This window comes from Anomaloglossus baeobatrachus, chromosome 12 (genome assembly GCF_048569485.1).
Source record: "Anomaloglossus baeobatrachus isolate aAnoBae1 chromosome 12, aAnoBae1.hap1, whole genome shotgun sequence".
Classification (NCBI taxonomy): Eukaryota; Metazoa; Chordata; class Amphibia; order Anura; family Aromobatidae; genus Anomaloglossus; species Anomaloglossus baeobatrachus.
This window is the reverse complement of record NC_134364.1, coordinates 1,178,919-1,197,257: the sequence shown is the minus strand read 5'-3', so window position 1 is coordinate 1,197,257 and position 18,339 is coordinate 1,178,919. Positions and strand designations below refer to the sequence as shown.

Genomic DNA, 18,339 nt, shown 5'->3' with positions numbered 1-18,339 from the left:
TTGTGAAGACCGAAATCCACTTAGATGGTACAGGCAAGGGTCATGATAGCTTAACGCGTTTCGGACTATTAATAAAAACAAAACAAGTCCTTAATCATGTGTCCTTCGACACTTATGATTAAGGACTTGTTTTGTTTTTATTAATAGTCCGAAACGCGTTAAGCTATCATGACCCTTGCCTGTACCATCTAAGTGGATTTCGGTCTTCACAATGTTTTTAAAGAAGTCTAAATAAAGCCTTGAATGTTTTAACATAAGGAGGATTTGTGCCGGATCGCCCTCTTTCTCCTTTCCACGTTCTCTGTTACCGGTCGGGATAGACCGAAGGATTCCAGGCACCCGCAAGGCTGAACAGTCCGGGCAGCAGGTGAGCTGAAGAAACCATTTTTTACAAATTTGCATACGTTGGGGCACAGGAACACCCCATCGCAGTGCCCCTGAGCTGGTGGTAATACTTCCCATTAAAGATGAAAAAATTGTGGCTCAAAATGTGTTCCATCAGCTTTAGAGTGAACCTACTGTGTTTCTCGTAATGGGTACCTCTACTGTCCAGGAAATACTTTAATGTCTTCAGACCTAACTCATGCGGGATAGAGCTGTATAAGGCCTCTACATCTATCGAGGCAAAAATGGTTTCTTTGTTGATCATCACCCTGTTAATTTTTGTCAAGAGGTCACTCGTATCACGAAGGTAGGAAGACAAGGAAACCACGAATGGTCTGAGAATGGAGTCCAGGTATACACCAACGTTCTGTGTGAGGGAATTAATCCCCGCTACAATGGGTCTCCCCTTTAGGGGAGAAGTCCCCTTGTGAATTTTAGGTAATGTGTAGAACGTTGGTGTAACCGGAAACCTCTTGTGCATAAAATCCAGCTCATTTTGTGAGATAAGACGATCTCCTAGCCCTTCGAACAAAATATCAGCCAATATTTTGCTGAACCTTACAGTTGGATCTTGTTTTAGGGTCGCATAGCCGTCATGATCACGTAGAATGGAAAAACACATTTTTTGGTAAATGTTGTGATTTATGACGACTATATTCCCCCCCTTGTCCGAGGGCTTGAAGACCAAATCCTTCCTGTTGGCAAGTATTGACAGAGCATCCATATCGTTTTTTTTCAAATTGGGGGGAAAATTGGATCTCACGTCAGACTGTTTTTAAGTCCTCAGCAACCACTTTAAGGAAGATATCCACACTGTCCAAGTCCCCTCTGGGAGGCTGTTTCTCACTTTTTTTCTTAAGGGTGGTGAACGGTCCCTGTCCTGGTTGTCTAAGACATTCATTATCTATATCTATCAGATTTTCAAAAGTTTCCCTGTCTTCTGGGGTAATACCCAGGAGATTATACTTAGATGATTCCGTTGTTTTGAACATTTTTTTTCCATTTTAATTTCTTACCAAATAAGGCAAGATCTTTGGTCCAGGTAAATGGGTCAAAACAGACAGAGACCAGGTGTGTTGAGCAATGGGCGTTACCATTGCTAATTCTCTGCTTATTTAAATCCTGGTCTGATAGCAGGCTATGCCGGATGTCAGTTGTTCTTTGTTCACCAGCCTGCTTCATCCTGCTCCATACCACATTTACCCCAGATAAGTGCTTTGCTCTTTGTTTGTTGTTTGGTTCTTTTACTCTTATCGGAGTTTGTCATTTGCTGTGGTTGTTTTCAGTTTATTTGCATGCAGGGATCTTCCCTCTTAGTTGCTTAGCTGGGAAACTCCCTGCAGTTATGTTTGGAGTATTGCTCCTATTAGTCCATGTGTTTGTGGCTTTTTGAATTTGTAATGATTCCTGTTTTCTGTTCATTGGTATGACAAGAGCGCCTGGTATAGGACGGAGTGCAGATCGTGCGATCTGAGGACCTTTTTGTACTATCAGGAATTTGGAATTTTGAAGGGTTTTTCTCTGGTCACCATCAGCCCCTTTCCTGTCCTTTCCTATTTTAGTCAATGGGGGCCTCACCTTTGCTAATCCTATCATCTATCTGTGTATTGTGTTTTCCTATATCACCGCAGTCTTTGAATGTGGGGGGCTTGCTATTCTTTATCTATTTTCTGAGGTAGAGAGTTATTCATCTTTCCTTCCTTTAGGATAACTAGTTCTCCGGCTGGGTTCGCAGTGCACAGGATGTTAGTTCACCCCTCGGCTACTTCTAGTTGTGATGGTTAGTAAGGGGATGGCGGCCAGATTAGTTGCCAATGCTCTTGTCACCTTTTACCAATGATTTATGGTGGTCTTCCATGGTTCCGGATCATAACAGTGAGGTTTAGCACAGGAAGTTATCATGTTTGCTGGAGCTGAATGTAAACAAAGAGCTGCAGAGAATAAAGTCATAATTCAAGAGGAACAAAAGTTAGAAAACAAAAAATAACAATGTAGGGATGTTTTATATAACAATACAGCACAGATTAGCTTAACAAAAATTTTTGAGTTTGTCGGACAACTCCTTTAAACCAAATTATTGTAATTATTGGGGTAAAATTAGTAAAATAAGAAAAACTAGTTTCAGTTACATTTTCCAATACAATTTACAATGAATTAAATGTGGAAAAAACCCCATGTTTGCCCTGCTTTTTTCACAGCTGACTCACAATAGATCCAAGGTGAGAGAAAAATCCTGCTCCACAGGTTTGGTTTTTTTTTGTTTTTGTTTTTTTATTTAAAAGTTGTTCCTCCCCCAAAACCAGAAGCAACTGCTCATTTTCGCTCGACACAAGTCATATCTCCCTTTTGTTGAATTTTTTTTTATTTTTATTTTTTTTAAATTTTCTAAAACATGCAGCTCCTAGGATTTATTTGCCACATTCATAATTATAATTGGAATATGTATTATTTATCTTGACATCTGTCGCAAAGGTACGTTATTTAAATTTTTTTTATCTTAATGCTTTCTAAGGCTAGTTTCACACTACGTCTTTTTAACATCCGCTGAAAACGTTTTTTTAGCGGAAGTACGGATCCTGCTTTTACAGCAAATAACGTATGCAAACGCATATGTTATTTTGCAGGATCCTGCACTGGATGTTTAGGGGCGGGCATTGGAGTCATGTGATCGGGAGTGAGGGGAACTAGACTGGGAGGAGGCTTCTGACAGCTGCAGACGCTGGTAACCAAGGTAAACATCGGCCTTGGATACCCGATATTTATCTTGGTTACGAGTGTCTGCAGCTGCTAGGAGCAGGGCTGCCTGCACACGTAACCAACGTAAACATCGGGTAACTAAGAGAAGTGGTTACGCGATATTTACCTTGGTTACGAGTGTCCGAAGCTCTCAGGTGGGGGAGAGGGAGGGAGGGAGGAAGGGGGAAAGACAGATAGAGAGAGAGAGGGTGAGGGAGGGAGGAGGAGAGAGAGACAGATCACGCGAGACTGGTTCTGGGCATGCTCAGTACTTTCTGGGCATGCTCAGTACAAAAGCAGGATCCTGTCTATCAGCACGCCAGCGTTCACCTGCGTTTGCGTGCGTTATAGTCAGGATCCAGCAATTTGCAGTATTTGGACGGAGCTCAAAAACGCTACAAGTAGCGTTTTTGAAACATGTTAAAAAACTGCAAGTCACTGGATCCTCACTATAACGCAGGCAAACGCAGGTGAACGGATGTTAACGCGAGTCCATTGCAAATGCATTGAAATGAAAACGCATTTGCACTGGATCCGCTTGTCCGCTAAAAAAACGTTTTCAACGGATGTTAAAAAGACGTAGTGTGAAACCAGCCTTAATCTATCACTCAATATTGTAATGGACTTTAACATATTAATCCCTAAAGGCCGCTTTACACGCTGCGACATCGCTCAAGCGATCTCATTGGGGTCACGGAATTTGTGACGCACATCCGGTCGCTGTAGCGATGCCTTTGCGTGTGACACCTTTGAGCGATTTTGCATCGTTGCAAAAACGTGCAAAATCGCTCTCGAATATCGTTGCTGCAGTAGTAATGAAGTTGTTCCTCGTTCCTGCGGCAGCACACATCGCTGTGTGTGACACCGCAGGAACGAGGATCATCACCTTACCTGCCTCCACCGGTAATGCGGAAGGAAGGAGGTGGGCGGGATGTTCGTCCTGCTCATCTCCACCCCTCCGCTTATATTGGACGGCGGTTCAGTGACGCAGCTGTGACTCTGAACATACCGCCCCCTTAGAAAGGAGGCGTTTCGCCGGTCACCGCAACGTCGCAGGGCAGGTAAGTAGTCTGACGGGTCTGGGCGATGTTTTGCGCCACGGGCAGCGATTTGCCCATGTCGCACAACCGATGGGGGCGGGTACGCTCGCTAGCGATATCGGTACCGATATCGCAGCATGTAAAGTGGCCTTAAGTCTCGCACAGCAAATATTAATTTTATCTAATTTCTTACTAATCTGATATTCTTTTTATGACTGTCCCAACTCCCAAATATTACTTTATCAATATGTGCAGTTACCCTTACTAACACTTCATGTTATTCAGTGGCTGCAGTTTTGTCAGCTTCACTGAGGGCTCCACACAGATTTACTAACAAAATGACCACTGCCAGAATAGCAAATGGCTTCTTTGTGTAAGGGCTGCTGAACAATGTAAGAGGGGGGAGGGAGAAACTGATTTTACTTCTGCTAAACTTACAGGTTTAACCAATTATCCTTCCTGCCTATATTCCATACTTTATACACACATATATGTGTGTGTATGTAATATATATATATATATATATAATATATATGTAGGGGTATATATATATAGGGGTATATAGGGTTGTATGTATGTATGTATGTATGTATACATACACACATACATACATATACATACATGCATACATACACACACACACACACACATTTCTATATATTATATATACATTTTTATTTAGATATCCACAGTCCTGGTCCAACTACAGTTAAAAACACTCTTTTTTTTTTTTTTCTTTCCAAGTATGTAGCACTCCATCCAATCCATTGTTCAGATATTTACAGAGCACATGGTCTTCTTCACACATCCCCTGACTCACTTCCTTTCCTATGTTTAAACCATGCATGCCTCGGCCACCATGTGCTTCATCCACCATTTTAAAATCTGACCTAAAATGGCTGCCACCAAGAATAGCACATGGTTTATCACAGTATTGCGGCCTAGAGTACCCACATTTCAACAAAGTCCACTCTCATCCAGATTTTTTTCCGACCACGACTACACACAACTTCATCAATTTCTCCATCTTTCTCTCAAGATAAACAACACCAAACAAGCAATCTTTCTCTATGCAGGCCAGAGAAAAACCACAGACAAGTAAAAAGACGGGGGAGATGACTCACAAATGAAACACTAAAGAAAACCTGCAGTTTGCAGCACACACTTCTAAATCCTTCTTTATACTGCCACGTGGTCCCTGTCTGATTTCTGCATTCCGTAATTTACAAAAACACCTCCAGAGATACCCCTGACTTCTAACTGCCTCAATCTAGCCCCGTACCCGGCTTCTATAACACCCAGGCTCCTGTAATAAGCCCCATTTTAGATGTCTTCTACCCAGTCTTAACTAGGCCTTGTACAAAACCATATCAACAAATTTGAGAGCCCGTGAAAAACACGTGCCTAACCTGACCAATGAAAACCGCGCTATATCTCTAGTCATTACATACCAGCCTCTTATCTAGGCCTTGTACAAAACGATATCAACAAATTTGAGAGCCCGTGGAAAACACGTGCCTAACCTGACCAATTAAAACCTGCGCTATATTTCTAGGCCTCTTGCCGAGTCATTCACTCTAGGCCTGAAGCCAAAACTCTATTTACTACACCTCGAGCTGAGTCATTCACTCTAGACCACATGCTAACAACTTAATGTACTAGGCCGAGTCACTCACTCTAGGCCTTGTACCAAACCTTATTAACCACTTCAGTCTCCACTAGAAACACAAACCGTATCACAGGCAACAACCACGTAATACCATATGGAGCGTCCTCCGCATTTCCAAACTCCGCTCAAAAACCCACTTGCTATCCTAACTACCAGTCAATCTCCCCTCAAGACAAACACACAACAGGCAGCAGGCAACTGAATATGTGACGGTTATTCCGAAATTAATATGGCCAATAGTCATGAGACCCGTCTGCCCGTCAACAGATACCCCCAAAAAAACGGACACGGTCAGGCAATCAGTGCCACACACCCCCCTGAGACCACGGGAAGACTACAGATTATGAAAAATCAGCAGATCTACCGTGCTCTCATTAGGAGGTGATCAAATTCCTCGGGTGTCCAGCACGTCATGCCATTCCAGTTGTCGGTTCATCAGGATTTCAGGTGTCTCGGACTATTGGCCCCAGGTTGGGCACCATTAATGTTGGGGTGAACTCTTAACCAGAGATCACTAGTTGCCTACTGCCTGGCCTGTAGGTATTGGTATGGACCAAATGCATGCGTAAAGAATTCACACCAGACACTGTCTCTTCTTGATCACAGGAAAGATGGCACCGAACAGAGCGCAGGAGAACCCGTACGGTCTCTGATATAGGCTAGGGGCGTACACAAGTTCAGATATGCCCAGTTAGTGGGACAGTTTATGGGCTAGCCATTGGGAGATCTATGTTGCTGTTGATGGGCGGGTCTGACTTCAGTGGATGAATCCATGGTGATGGGAGGGATGTCATCTGGTGGGTCTATGCTGATGGTTTGGTCTGTGATGTCATCAGGAGCAATCTTGGGTTCCTCTGAAAACTGACTGGCTTATGTATAGAGAATCGACTTAATTAAACACTCTTCTCACAGTGCTCTATGTCCAGAGGTTAATCAAGTATTTCATCTTATGGCTCTCCTGTAGTAAATAATGACATCACTACTTATATCATGTAGGTGAAGTGCAGCACAGATTCATCTCCACTAAAAGCCGAGATCCTCAGATCAGGAACAGAACAGACATTTATAGGACGTTTCACAACTTTCCCAAATTCTTATGAAATAATATTCCTCACATTCTGCACTGAACGCTGGACCCGATGTATCATGTATTTTAGGAGTCGGAGTTGCTCCATCTTATACCGACTCAACCAAAATGAACACCAACTCCACAGTCCTGCAGACACGTACCCTGGAGACCCCCACATGTTCTGCCATCACACAGGGACCTCTATTAATAATAATTTATTAATTTATAGAGCACTATTGATTCCATGGTGCTGTACATTAGAAGGGGTGACATACAAAATACATATACAAGTTACAATAGACAGACTGGTACAGAAGGAAGAGGACCCTGCCCCTGGGGGCTTACATTCTATAGGATAATGGGGAGGAGACAGTAGGTGGAGTGGTGGTGAGGCAGCAGTTCTGGCGGTGGTGAGGCAGTAGGTGGGGCGGTGGTGAGGCGGTAGCTCTGGCGGTGGTGAGGCGGGAGCTCTGGCGGTGGGGGTCATGGGAGACTATAGGTATTCCTGAACAGATGTTTTCAGTTCTGTTTGAAGCTTGCAAGTGTAGCAGATAATCTGCCGTGTTGAGGCAGCGAATTCCAGAAAACGGGATGCTCGAGAGAAGTCTTGGATGTGGTGGGATGAGGAATGAGTGAGAAGGAGTTCTTGGGAGGATGGGAGGTTACGTGTTGGAGTGTAGTGGGAGATTAGTTTGGAGATCTACGGAGGAGACAGATTATGGACGGCTTTGTAGGTCAGTGTTAGTAGTTTGAATTGGATACGGTGGAAGAGTGGGAGCCAGTGGAGGGATTTGCAGAGAGGAGAAGCGGGGTGGTATTGAGGAGAGAGGTGGATCAGTCGGGCAGCAAAATTAAGGATGGACTGGAGATGGGCGAGCGTGTTAGCAGGAGGTCACGGAGGAGGATGTTGCAGTAATCGAGGCGGGAGATTATGAGGGCACGCACTAGCATTGTTGTAGATTGAGAATTGAGGAAAGGACGGATTCTGGAAATATTTTTGAGTTAAAGACGGCAGGAGGTGGTGTGGAATTGGATGTATGGTATGAAGGACAAGGCAGAGTCGCAGGTCACTCCAAGGCACCGAACTTTGGGTACTGGGGGGAGCGTGATGTTATTTATTGTAACAGATCAGATAGCGAGTGTAGGTGAAATGGAGCAAAGATGATTAGTTCAGTTTGGCCACATGGAACTTTAGGAAGCGAGAGGAGAAGAAGGAGGATATGGCCGATAGACACTCCGGGGCAGTAGAGAGGTGACACCTGGGCCAAAGAGGTAGATCTGAGTGTCATCGGCATATAGGTGGTACTGGAAGCCATGGGACTTTTGGCCTGGGACAACTCATAATGTATAGATGGAAAAAAGTAAGGGTCACAGGACAGAACCTTGAGGGGTTCCAACAGAGCGAGGCGGGATGAAGAGGTTATGTGGGAGAGTGAGACACTGAAAGTGCGGTTGGAAAGGTATGAAGAGATCCAAGAGAGGGCAAGGTATCTCACACCTCTAGGGAACCTCACCAATACCATAGACTTTTCAGTCCTTCTTCCTCTCGTAACTCGAGCCCTTATTGAGCACAGACATCCACTTCATCTACTGACTACAATTGGTGAAACGTGTCCCTGACATCACACATCTCTCTGGCATGTACCGAGTCCTGTGTGCAGATGTCCTCGAGCTGGACGGAGGGTGCGGGTGGAGGGAGGGGACTAATGGTGGGCGGGCTGGACGGAGGGTGCGGGTGGAGGGAGGGGACTGATGGTGGGTGGGCGGGCTGGACGGAGGGTGGAGGGAGGGGACTGATGGTGGGTGGGCGGGCTGGACGGAGGGTGCGGGTGGAGGGAGGGGACTGATGGTGGGCGGGCTGGACGGAGGGTGCGGGTGGAGGGAGGGGAGTGGATGAATGGCTGTCTGCAAGGTAGTGACTATCTCTGTACATGTAGTAGTGGTCCGGCATTACGCCACTTGTCACCTTCTCACCCACATTAGTAACCTGCGTTAATTGCTCCTTTCTTTCTCACAGGAGCTGTGATGCCACTTCCTCTCTGCTTGCCAATTGTTCCTCGTTGCTTGGTTCCCCAACTCTGCCGGTCTGCTGCGTCCTCTACGTTTTATGATGTCATCATATCTGGTGGGGGAATGGTTGGATCAGCGATGGCCTGTGCCATAGGTGCGAGAGCCTCTATGCTTTACAGTCAGGAGTTCAGATAGTTAAAGGGAATCTGTCAGCAGGTTTTTGCTACTGTAGCTCATCTGAGATGTAGGCCAGGAGGCTCTGAGTTCAGTGATGTCTCACTTAGAATGGCTGCACTCAGTTATCTAATATCGTGAAAGATTTAAGATTTTGCATGTAGTTGAGCTGGGAGAGCTGCCCCACCAGGCTCGGGGATATTGCCATAGACAGAAGCTGCTAATCACAGGAGGGGGCAGAGTCTGACCTGCGCTCAAGAGCTGCTGAGACCCACTAATGATAAAGAGAAGAGGCTAAAGGCCCAGTCACACACAACGACTTACCAGCGATCCCGACAACGATACAATCTGATAGGGATCACTGATAAGTCACTAGGAGGTCGCTGGTGAGATGTCACACAGTTAGACCTTACCAACGACGCAGTAACAATCAGCGACCTGTATAACGATCTTGGCGGGCGTTGGGACCGTGTTAGGAGGTTGTTGGTAGGCATCAAACACAGTGATGCGTCCTGCCCAGCAGGACATCACCTTTTGAAGAAAATGGTCCGGACCATTCGGCAGCAACCAGCGACCTCACAGCAGGGGCCTGATCGCAGGTAGGTGTCACACATAACAAGATCGCTGGCGAGGTCATTGCTACGTCACAAAAACTGACTCAGCAGCGATCTCGTTAGCGTTGTGTGTGACATGGCCTTTACACTAACACTGCAGGTAAACGAAAACAGACTGAGATAAGACACAGGGCTGAAGTCTCTGCTTTAAAGGACATAAACTCCCCAAAAAATGTTTAAGCTAATCTGTGCTGTATTGTCATATAAAACACCCCTACATTATTATTTTTGTTTTCTGACTTTTGTTCCTCTTGAATGATCCCTTTATTCTCTGCAGCGCTTTGTTTACATGCAGCTCAACCTAACATGACATCTTCCTGTGCCGAACCTCACACGGCCTCAGTGTCCAGCCCCGCCCTCTGCACACACATGCCCTGGCAGTATTCTGCCCCAGCACCTGACAGACAATGAATACTATGTAATGAAGACTATATATAGCCCCCAATGTGACTCTATAGGAGGTATATACACATATACTCACACACCTAGAGTTATATAATATATATAATCCCCCCTCATGCACTCTGTCTCCTCTACCCCCCATCACCCCCATCCCCCCACTCTGTCTCTCACCTATGCACTCTTTCTCCCCCTGCACTCTCTTCTCTGCCGCCCCCCCTCCCCCCTCTCTGTCTCTCACCCGTGCACTATCTTCTCTCCCCCTGCACTCTCTTCTCTGCCGCCCCCTGCTCTGTCTCTCACCTGTGCACTGTCTTCTCTCACCCTGCTCTCTCTTCTCTGCCAGCCCCCTCCCCCCGCTCTCTCTCACCTGTGCACTGTCTTCTCTCCCCCTGCACGCTCTTCTCTGCTGCCCCTCTCTCACCCATGCTTTATCTTATCCTCTGTGCTGTGATGAGTGCAGCCTGCTTACAGCTAGGTGATGCAGAGCTCAGTGCTGTTGTTCGCTGGTGTCAGGTGACGTCCCTGCTCTCTGCTCCTGGCTACATTCATTACAGTGTGAGGAGAGAGTTACCCGGGCCCCATACATCACAATGAGCTGTGGCAAACAGCACTGACGGTGTCCTAGACAGAGAGGGCAGCCCTGTTTGTCCAGGACCCGGGCACATACAGGACACAGACAGCAGCGCAGGGGGAGCGGGGGAAAGTACGGAATGTGGGGAGGGGGCGGGGAAGGATGAGAGGGGCGGGGCTCATCGCACTGTACCTGGTCGGCTGCAGGGTGGCAACATGATGTCGGCTGTGATGCCCGTCATTAAGGTCCAGCCCCTGCTGACGTGACATCACACAGGCAGCCGCAAAATCACTGGCAAGAGCGGTCACATGACCACTGTGAGCCGGGAGAGAGGGGCTGACAGCAGGGTGGGTAAGTAGTTACTATCTACTTACCTGCCAATGTAGCCCAATAGTGAAATAATAAAGAATTAGTAAAATAAGCCGGATAACCCCTTTAACTCTTGCAGCGTGCTGTCTCCAGATTACATTGCAGAAGTCTGCTGACAGAGTCCCTTTAACTGAAATCACTGTGTGTAGCCGTTGTGACTTTACCTCAGAATTGAGTGTAGCAGAGCTGTCCCTGCCCACACCAGGCTCTCAATAGAGATTGTGCAGGGACTGTGAGATGTCAATCACAGCAGGAGGAGTGCTCGGCTGCTGTGCACTGCAGAGGCTCACACCAATGTTAATCACGGAGTAATAAACCATTTAGTATTAGTAAACAATAGTTGCACACAAGTAAGAGAAGCACAGATGTTTTTTTCTTTTTTAAACCTCACAGCATACTGTCCTCAGCTTACATTGCAAAATCCTGGTGAGAGGTTCCCATTTTAATATGAAGAATGAATTTTGCACTACCATGAAATTGCAGCCTGATCTGACACTGCGCTGCGTTCTGTGTCTGCGCTGCGTTCTGTGTCTGCGCTGCGTTCTGTGTCTGCGCTGCGTTCTGTGTCTGCGCTGCGTTCTGTGTCTGCGCTGCGTTCTGTGTCTGTGCTGCGTTCTGTGTCTGCGCTGCGTTCTGTGTCTGCGCTGCGTTCTGTGTCTGCGCTGCGTTCTTTGCGCTGCCTTCTGTGTCTGCGCTGCGTTCTGTGTCTGCGCTGCGTTCTGTGTCTGCGCTGCGTTCTGTATCTGCGCTGCGTTCTGTGTCTGCGCTGCGTTCTGTGTCTGCGCTGCGTTCTGTGTCTGCGCTGCCTGTGCTGCGTTCTTTGTCTGCGCTGCGTTCTGTGTCTGCGCTGCCTGTGTTCTGTTCTGTGCTGCACTGCCTGCGCTGCATTCTTTGTCTGCGCTGCGTTCTGTGTCTGTGCTGCCTGTGTTCTGTTCTGTGCTGCGCTGTATGCGCTGCGTTCTGTGTCTGCGCTGCATTCTGTGTTTGCGCTGCGTTCTGTGTCTGCGCTGCCTGTGCTGCGTTCTTTGTCTGCGCTGCGTTCTGTGTCTGCGCTGCCTGTGTTCTGTTCTGTGCTGCACTGCCTGCGCTGCATTCTTTGTCTGCGCTGCGTTCTGTGTCTGTGCTGCCTGTGTTCTGTTCTGTGCTGCGCTGTATGCGCTGCGTTCTGTGTCTGCGCTGGACTCCTTATTGGTGATTTTTTTTTTTTTACTATTTTTCCATTTTAATCAGGTTCTCATCCTCACCTGCGTCATAAGAGAATCCTGCTGCTGGAAGCCGGACAGAAGAAAGAGTGGGAGCCTGTGCCGGAGCAATTCAGCAACCGTGTCAGCTCCATTACCCCAGGATCAGCCACTCTTCTCAGCAGTGAGTGTAGAACATGCAGCACTAGGATCTGCTCTTCCTGCGCGGCCCTGCTCTTCCTGCGTGGCCCTGCTCTTCCTGCGCGGCCCTGACCCTCCTGCGCGGCCCTGACCCTCCTGCGCGGCCCTGACCCTCCTGCGCGGCCCTGACCCTCCTGCGCGGCCCTGACCCTCCTGCGCGGCTCTGACCCCTGCTCACTGTTTCATATACACAGGTTTTGGTGCTTGGGATCACATCTGTGCCATGAGGCTGAAGCCATTTAAGAGAATGCAGGTAAGGCTGTGGGGGCCGCGGAGGAGTGTTCGTTGGGGGAGGTGGGGTTGATGAGGCATGTCCGGTTGGGGGCGAAGTGTTCTCGTTGAGGTGTGTCCAGGGGGCAAGAAGGAGGTGTTGTCGCTCAGGCGTGTCTGGGGGACGGAAGGTGGTCTCACTGAGGTGTGTCGAGGAGGAGTAAGGTGGTTGCGGGGGGGGTGGAAGAAGGTGGTGTGGGGCAAGGAGGAAGCTGGTGTCAGGGGTGGGGAGGGAGGAAGGTTATCCCGGGGGTAGTGTTTATGGAGGTGTGTCTGGGGGGTGGGGTGGAGTTGTTGCGGAGGCATGTCTAGGGTCGGGGGGTAGTTATTGCGGAAGCGTGTCTGGGGGCGGGGGGAGTTGTTGTGGCAGAATGTCTGGGGGTGGGGGGAGTTGTTGTGAAAGTCTGTCTGTGGTTGTGGGTGCTGTTGCAGAGGCCTGTCGGGGGGGGAAGTTGTTGCGAGGGTGGGGGAAGTTGTTGCGGGGGTGGGAGAGTTGTGGCGGAAGCGTGTCCTGGGGGGAACGAGGAGGCTTGTCTGGTTGGGGGCCGCGGTGTCTGACCCTTCCTCCCATCTGATGCTCACAGGTCTGGGATGCCTGCTCGGATGCACTCATCACATTTGATAATGAAGGGATGGTGGATATGGGCCATATCATAGAAAATGATGTCATTACCTCTGCATTAACCCGCCAGCTAGATGCCATGTCAGGTGAGTGCAGAACGACCTGCTGCAGCCAATCCCTCTGAAATCACTCCAGATATCAGTATAACCGGGCAGTACAGGAAGGCCGTAATCTGAGCCGGTCTTGGCGGGAGCGGCCCCCGTCTTACTGTGAACACTCCAGTCTAACGTTCTGTTGGTTAGTACTGTAGCTCGGGATCTTGGAGGGAGCTACCACCGTCTTGCTGGGAGCACTCTCGTATCACGTTCTGTTGGTTAGTACTGCAGCTCAGGATCTTGGAAGGAGCGGGCAACGTCTTGCTGTGAGCACTCTCGTCTCACGTTCTGTTGGTTAGTACCGCAGCTCAGGATCTTGGCGGGAGCTGCCCCTGTCTTGCTATGATCACTCTCGTCTCACGTTCTGTTGGTTAGTACCGCGGCTCAGGATCTTGGCGGGAGCGGCCCCCGTCTTACTGTGAACACTCCAGTCTAACATTCTGTTGGTTAGTACTGCAGTACTGCAGCTCGGGATCTTGGCGGGAGCGGCCCCCGTCTTGCTGTGAGCACTCTCGTCTCACGTTTTGTTGGTTAGTATTGCAGCTCGGGATCTTGGCGGCAGCGGTCCCCGTCTTACTAGGAGCACGCTCGTCTCACATTCCTTTGGTTAGTACTGCAGCTCGGGATCTTGGCGGGAGCGGCCCTCGTCTTGCTCTGAGCACTCTCGTCTCACGTTTTGTTGGTTAGTACTGCAGCTCGGGATCTTGGCGGGAGCGGCCCCCGTCTTACTAGGAGCACTCTCGTCTCACATTCCTTTGGTTAGTACCGCAGCTCAGGATCTTGGCGGGAGCTGCCTCGGTCTTGCTATGAGCACTCTCGTCTCACGTTCTGTTGGTTAGTACCGCGGCTCAGGATCTTGGCGGGAGCGGCACCCATCTTACTGTGAGCACTCTCGTCTCACGTTCTGTTGGTTATTACCACGGCTCAGGATCTTGGCGGGAGCGGTACCCATCTTACTGTGAGCACTCTCGTCTCACGTTCTGTTTGTTAGTACCACGGCTCAGGATCTTGGCGGGAGCTGCCTCGGTCTTGCTATGAGCACTCTCGTCTCACGTTCTGTTGGTTAGTACCGCGGCTCAGGATCTTGGCGGGAGCGGCACCCATCTTACTGTGAGCACTCTCGTCTCACGTTCTGTTGGTTAGTACTACGGCTCAGGATCTTGGAGGGAGCGGCCCCCCCGTCTTGCTGTGAGCACTCTCGTCTCACGTTCTGTTGGTTAGTACCGCGGCTCTGGATCTTGGCGGGAGCGGCCCCCGTCTTGCTGGGAGCACTCTTGTATCACTTTCCGTTGGTTAGTACCGCGGCTCAGGATCTTGGCGGTAGCGGCCCCCGTCTTGCTATGAGCACTCTCGTCTCACATTCCTTTGGTTAGTACTGCAGCTCGGGATCTTGGCGGGAGCTGCCTCGGTCTTGCTATGAGCACTCTCGTCTCACGTTCTGTTGGTTAGTACCGCGGCTCAGGATCTTCGCGGGAGCTGCCCCCGTCTTGCTATGAGCACTCTCGTCTCACATTCCTTTGGTTAGTACCGCGGCTCAGGATCTTGGAAGGAGCGGCCCCCCGTCTTGCTGTGAGCACTCTCGTCTCACATTCCGTTGGTTAGTACCGCGGCTCAGGATCTTAGCGGGAGCTGCCTCGGTCTTGCTATGAGCACTCTCGTGTCACGTTCTGTTGGTTAGTACCACGGCTCAGGATCTTGGAGGGAGCTACCCCCGTCTTGCTATGAGCACTCTCGTCTCACGTTCCTTTGGTTATTACCGCGGCTCAGGATCTTAGAGGGAGCTGCCCCCGTCTTGCTATGAGCACTCTTGTCTCACATTCCTTTGGTTAGTGCCGCGTCTCAGGATCTTGGAGGGGTGTAATTTTCACCAGCCACTCGCTGCACCCGTGACTTGGATTTGACTTTTCACGGTCACTCGTCGATTCACCAATGAAAATTGGCTGAGGTTCAGCTTATCGCTCCCCGCAGCCAGGCCACTCTGATTTATTAGGCTGGCGAGACTTCTGTGTTGAGTAATACTATCACCCACTATCCTGACTCCGTCACTGGTTTTGTCTGTTAATTCCATCCTGAATATCAATCTTTTAATGTCGGAATCTAATCTTTTTTTTTTTTAATGTACTTTTCTTAAAATTCCTACTGCTCCCTCTCAAATCTGCTTTCCAGCCCTTTCTCTACTACTTTGTGTGATGACTCTTCTTCCATGCTGGGAGAGTCTTGTGGCCCCAATGGGGCGCTGCTGCAGCCTCTGCTCCACCGCTGAATGAAGCGTCACCAGTGAAGTCCATCTCGGGGGTGACTAGTCGCTGCTGTTCAGGGCATACCTTGGCTGCTCAGTGAGGTCTTGTCACTGTGCCATATTGTTCAGTGAGCCTGTGCTCCCTGGCTGGCTCTTATTAGAAGTGATGATCCGGCAAGAGCGCAGTGTAAGGGCGGCTTTGCACACTACGACAACGCAGGTGCGATGTCGGTGGGGTCAAATCGAAAGTGACGCACATCCAGCGTCACTTGCGATGTCGTAGTGTGTAAAACCTTTTTGATACGATGAACGAGCGCAAAAGCGTCGTTATCGTATCATTGGTGTATTCTCCGACATTTTCATAATGCCGGTGCAGCGACAGGTACAATGTTGTTCCTCGTTCCTGCGGCAGCACACATCGCTGTCTGTAAAGCCGCAGGAGCGAGGAACATCTCCTACCTGCCTCCCGGCTGCAATGAGGAAGGAAGGAGGTGGGCGGGATATTTACATCCTGCTCATCTCCGCCCCTCCGCCACTATTGGCCGCCTGCCGTGTGACGTCGCTGTGACGCCGCACGACCCGCCCCCTTAGGATCCCTTGTGCTGGGATGTGAGCAGTATGCACACCCATATAACTCCACCCAAACAACGCACACACCCATATAACTCCGCCCAAACAACACACACACCCATATAACTCCGCCTCAACAACGCGCACACCCACAACGCTCACATCCATATAACTCCGCCCAAACAACGCGCACACCCATATAACTCTGGATCAACAATGTGCTCCTCCTCTCGGTTTCCTCTTTCCACTTTCTGTCATTACAGGGACATGGTCTCGGGACTCTTGGATTAAGGCTCTGTCCTCCCGTGGCCTCCACGTGGTGGCATTTGATGTGTTTGTCTTCCTTCGCTTGGCTGTGTCCTTGTTCCATTTTCAGTCATTACAGGGACGTGGTCTCGTGACTATTGGATTTAGGTTCTATCCTCCCGTGGCCTCCACACCTGTCGGTCCGTTGAGCGCTGCAATGTAATGCTTTGTATTTTAGGGGTCGTGGAGGTTCAGTATCGGAGCAGAGCCGTAGGATATACCTGGCCAGTGCCGTACAGCAGTGGAGAGGGCAGCCCATTTGTGGAGATACAGCTGGCAGATGGACGAAGTCTGCACACAAGACTGGTGGTGAGGAACCCTCGACCCCCCCCCCATTACTATGCCCCCTAGGTCTTCCTGGCCATGAAACAGTAGTCTGTCATCAGCCTTTCCTCATCTTCATAGTCATCATGCAGTCATCTTCATAGAAAGGCAAATGCTTGTGATTTTCTGAGGGAAGCTCTGCGGCCGTCCCTGAATCTGGCAGCCGTGGTCGGCTCTGCGGTCGTCCCTGAGTCTGGCGGCCGTGGTCGGCTCTGCGGCCGTCCCTGAGTCTGGTGGCCGTGATCGGCTCTGCGGCCGTCCCTGAGTCTGGTGGCCGTGGTCGGCTCTGCGGCCGTCCCTGAGTCTGGCGGCCGTGGTCGGCTCTGCGGCCGTCCCTGAGTCTGGCGGCCGTGGTCGGCTCTGCGGCCGTCCCTGAGTCTGGCGGCCGTGGTCGGCTCTGCGGCCGTCCCTGAGTCTGGCGGCCGTGGTCGGCTCTGCTGGTGGCACAGACCCTTCATTTTATCATGTCCAGGCTGTGTTATGGCTGATCATACTTCCCTTCGATCTGATTTTTACCACCTACTGCTCTTCATTGCTCTGTACCCGTCCTGATGGCAGCTGACTGCCCTAAATCTTCTCTGTCAGATTGGTGCAGATGGACAGAACTCCATGGTCCGCAAATCTGGAGGACTGAAGACCATTCAGTGGAACTACAATCATGTTGCTGTGGTCGCCAACCTGCAGTTATCTGAGGTGAGCAAAAGTGTGTAGTGAGGATCATTTATCGGCCTCTTCTCCACTAGCGTTTTTTTCCTGCAAATTCCCTCGCATTGAGAAACGGTTTGCAATCTTGCAAATGGTTTCTAATGATGCTGTCTCCATTTCCCTGTTTTTCTCAGACGATACACGGGCTCTCCTTGAAATCGCAGCATGCTGCGATTTGATGTGATTCTCAGCTCTCTCACCCCCATGCAAGTCAGAATCCGGGTGGCATGCGCATGTCACACGGATCCTGACACTTGCATCCCGCGTCAGACTGGCTACCGGAGGAATCTCCTGTAAAACCAGTCCTGGCCGCGGTTACATGCACTGACCCCCGGAGCTGTCACCTGAGCTCCAGACTGCAGCCTGAACAGCGAGCGCCGAGTGATGTATTCCCCGGCGATTGCTGTTCAGGTCAGCACAGCTGCAAACAGATCAAGCAGACGCTGGAGCTCAGGTTACAGCTCCGGAGCTGAGTGCAGGTAACCGCGGCCAGGACTGGTTTTACAGGAGATTTCTCCCGTAGCCAGCCCTACACTGCTTACCTAAAAACTCACATAGCACTCGCATGACGCTCACATGTCATACGGATGCTATGTGAGGAAAAAAACACACACCGTACGCAGATCACACGCAGGATACTCGACTCACATTTTGAGCCGAGTATCGCTGTGATTTAAAAAACGCTAGTGGAGAAGAGCCCATAGAGTATAAACCGTGGCAGGGGGAGGAGTAAACCGTGGCAGGGGGAGGAGTAAACCGTGACAGGGGGAGGAGTAAACCGTGGCAGG

At 49.7% G+C, this 18,339-nt stretch overlaps 1 protein-coding gene across 1 annotated transcript in view; it reads left to right on the top strand.

Annotated features, from left to right (window-relative positions):
- COQ6 (coenzyme Q6, monooxygenase) overlaps positions 1-18,339 on the top strand; it is a 209,823-nt gene that overhangs the window by 24,864 nt on the left and 166,620 nt on the right. The window contains exons 2-7 of the mRNA XM_075330717.1: positions 8,916-9,062; positions 12,269-12,403; positions 12,615-12,673; positions 13,275-13,398; positions 16,701-16,831; positions 17,432-17,539. Of these exons, the coding sequence (XP_075186832.1) occupies positions 8,924-9,062; positions 12,269-12,403; positions 12,615-12,673; positions 13,275-13,398; positions 16,701-16,831; positions 17,432-17,539 (696 nt within the window). The 5' untranslated portion in view covers positions 8,916-8,923. The remainder of the gene's footprint in view (positions 1-8,915; positions 9,063-12,268; positions 12,404-12,614; positions 12,674-13,274; positions 13,399-16,700; positions 16,832-17,431; positions 17,540-18,339) is intronic.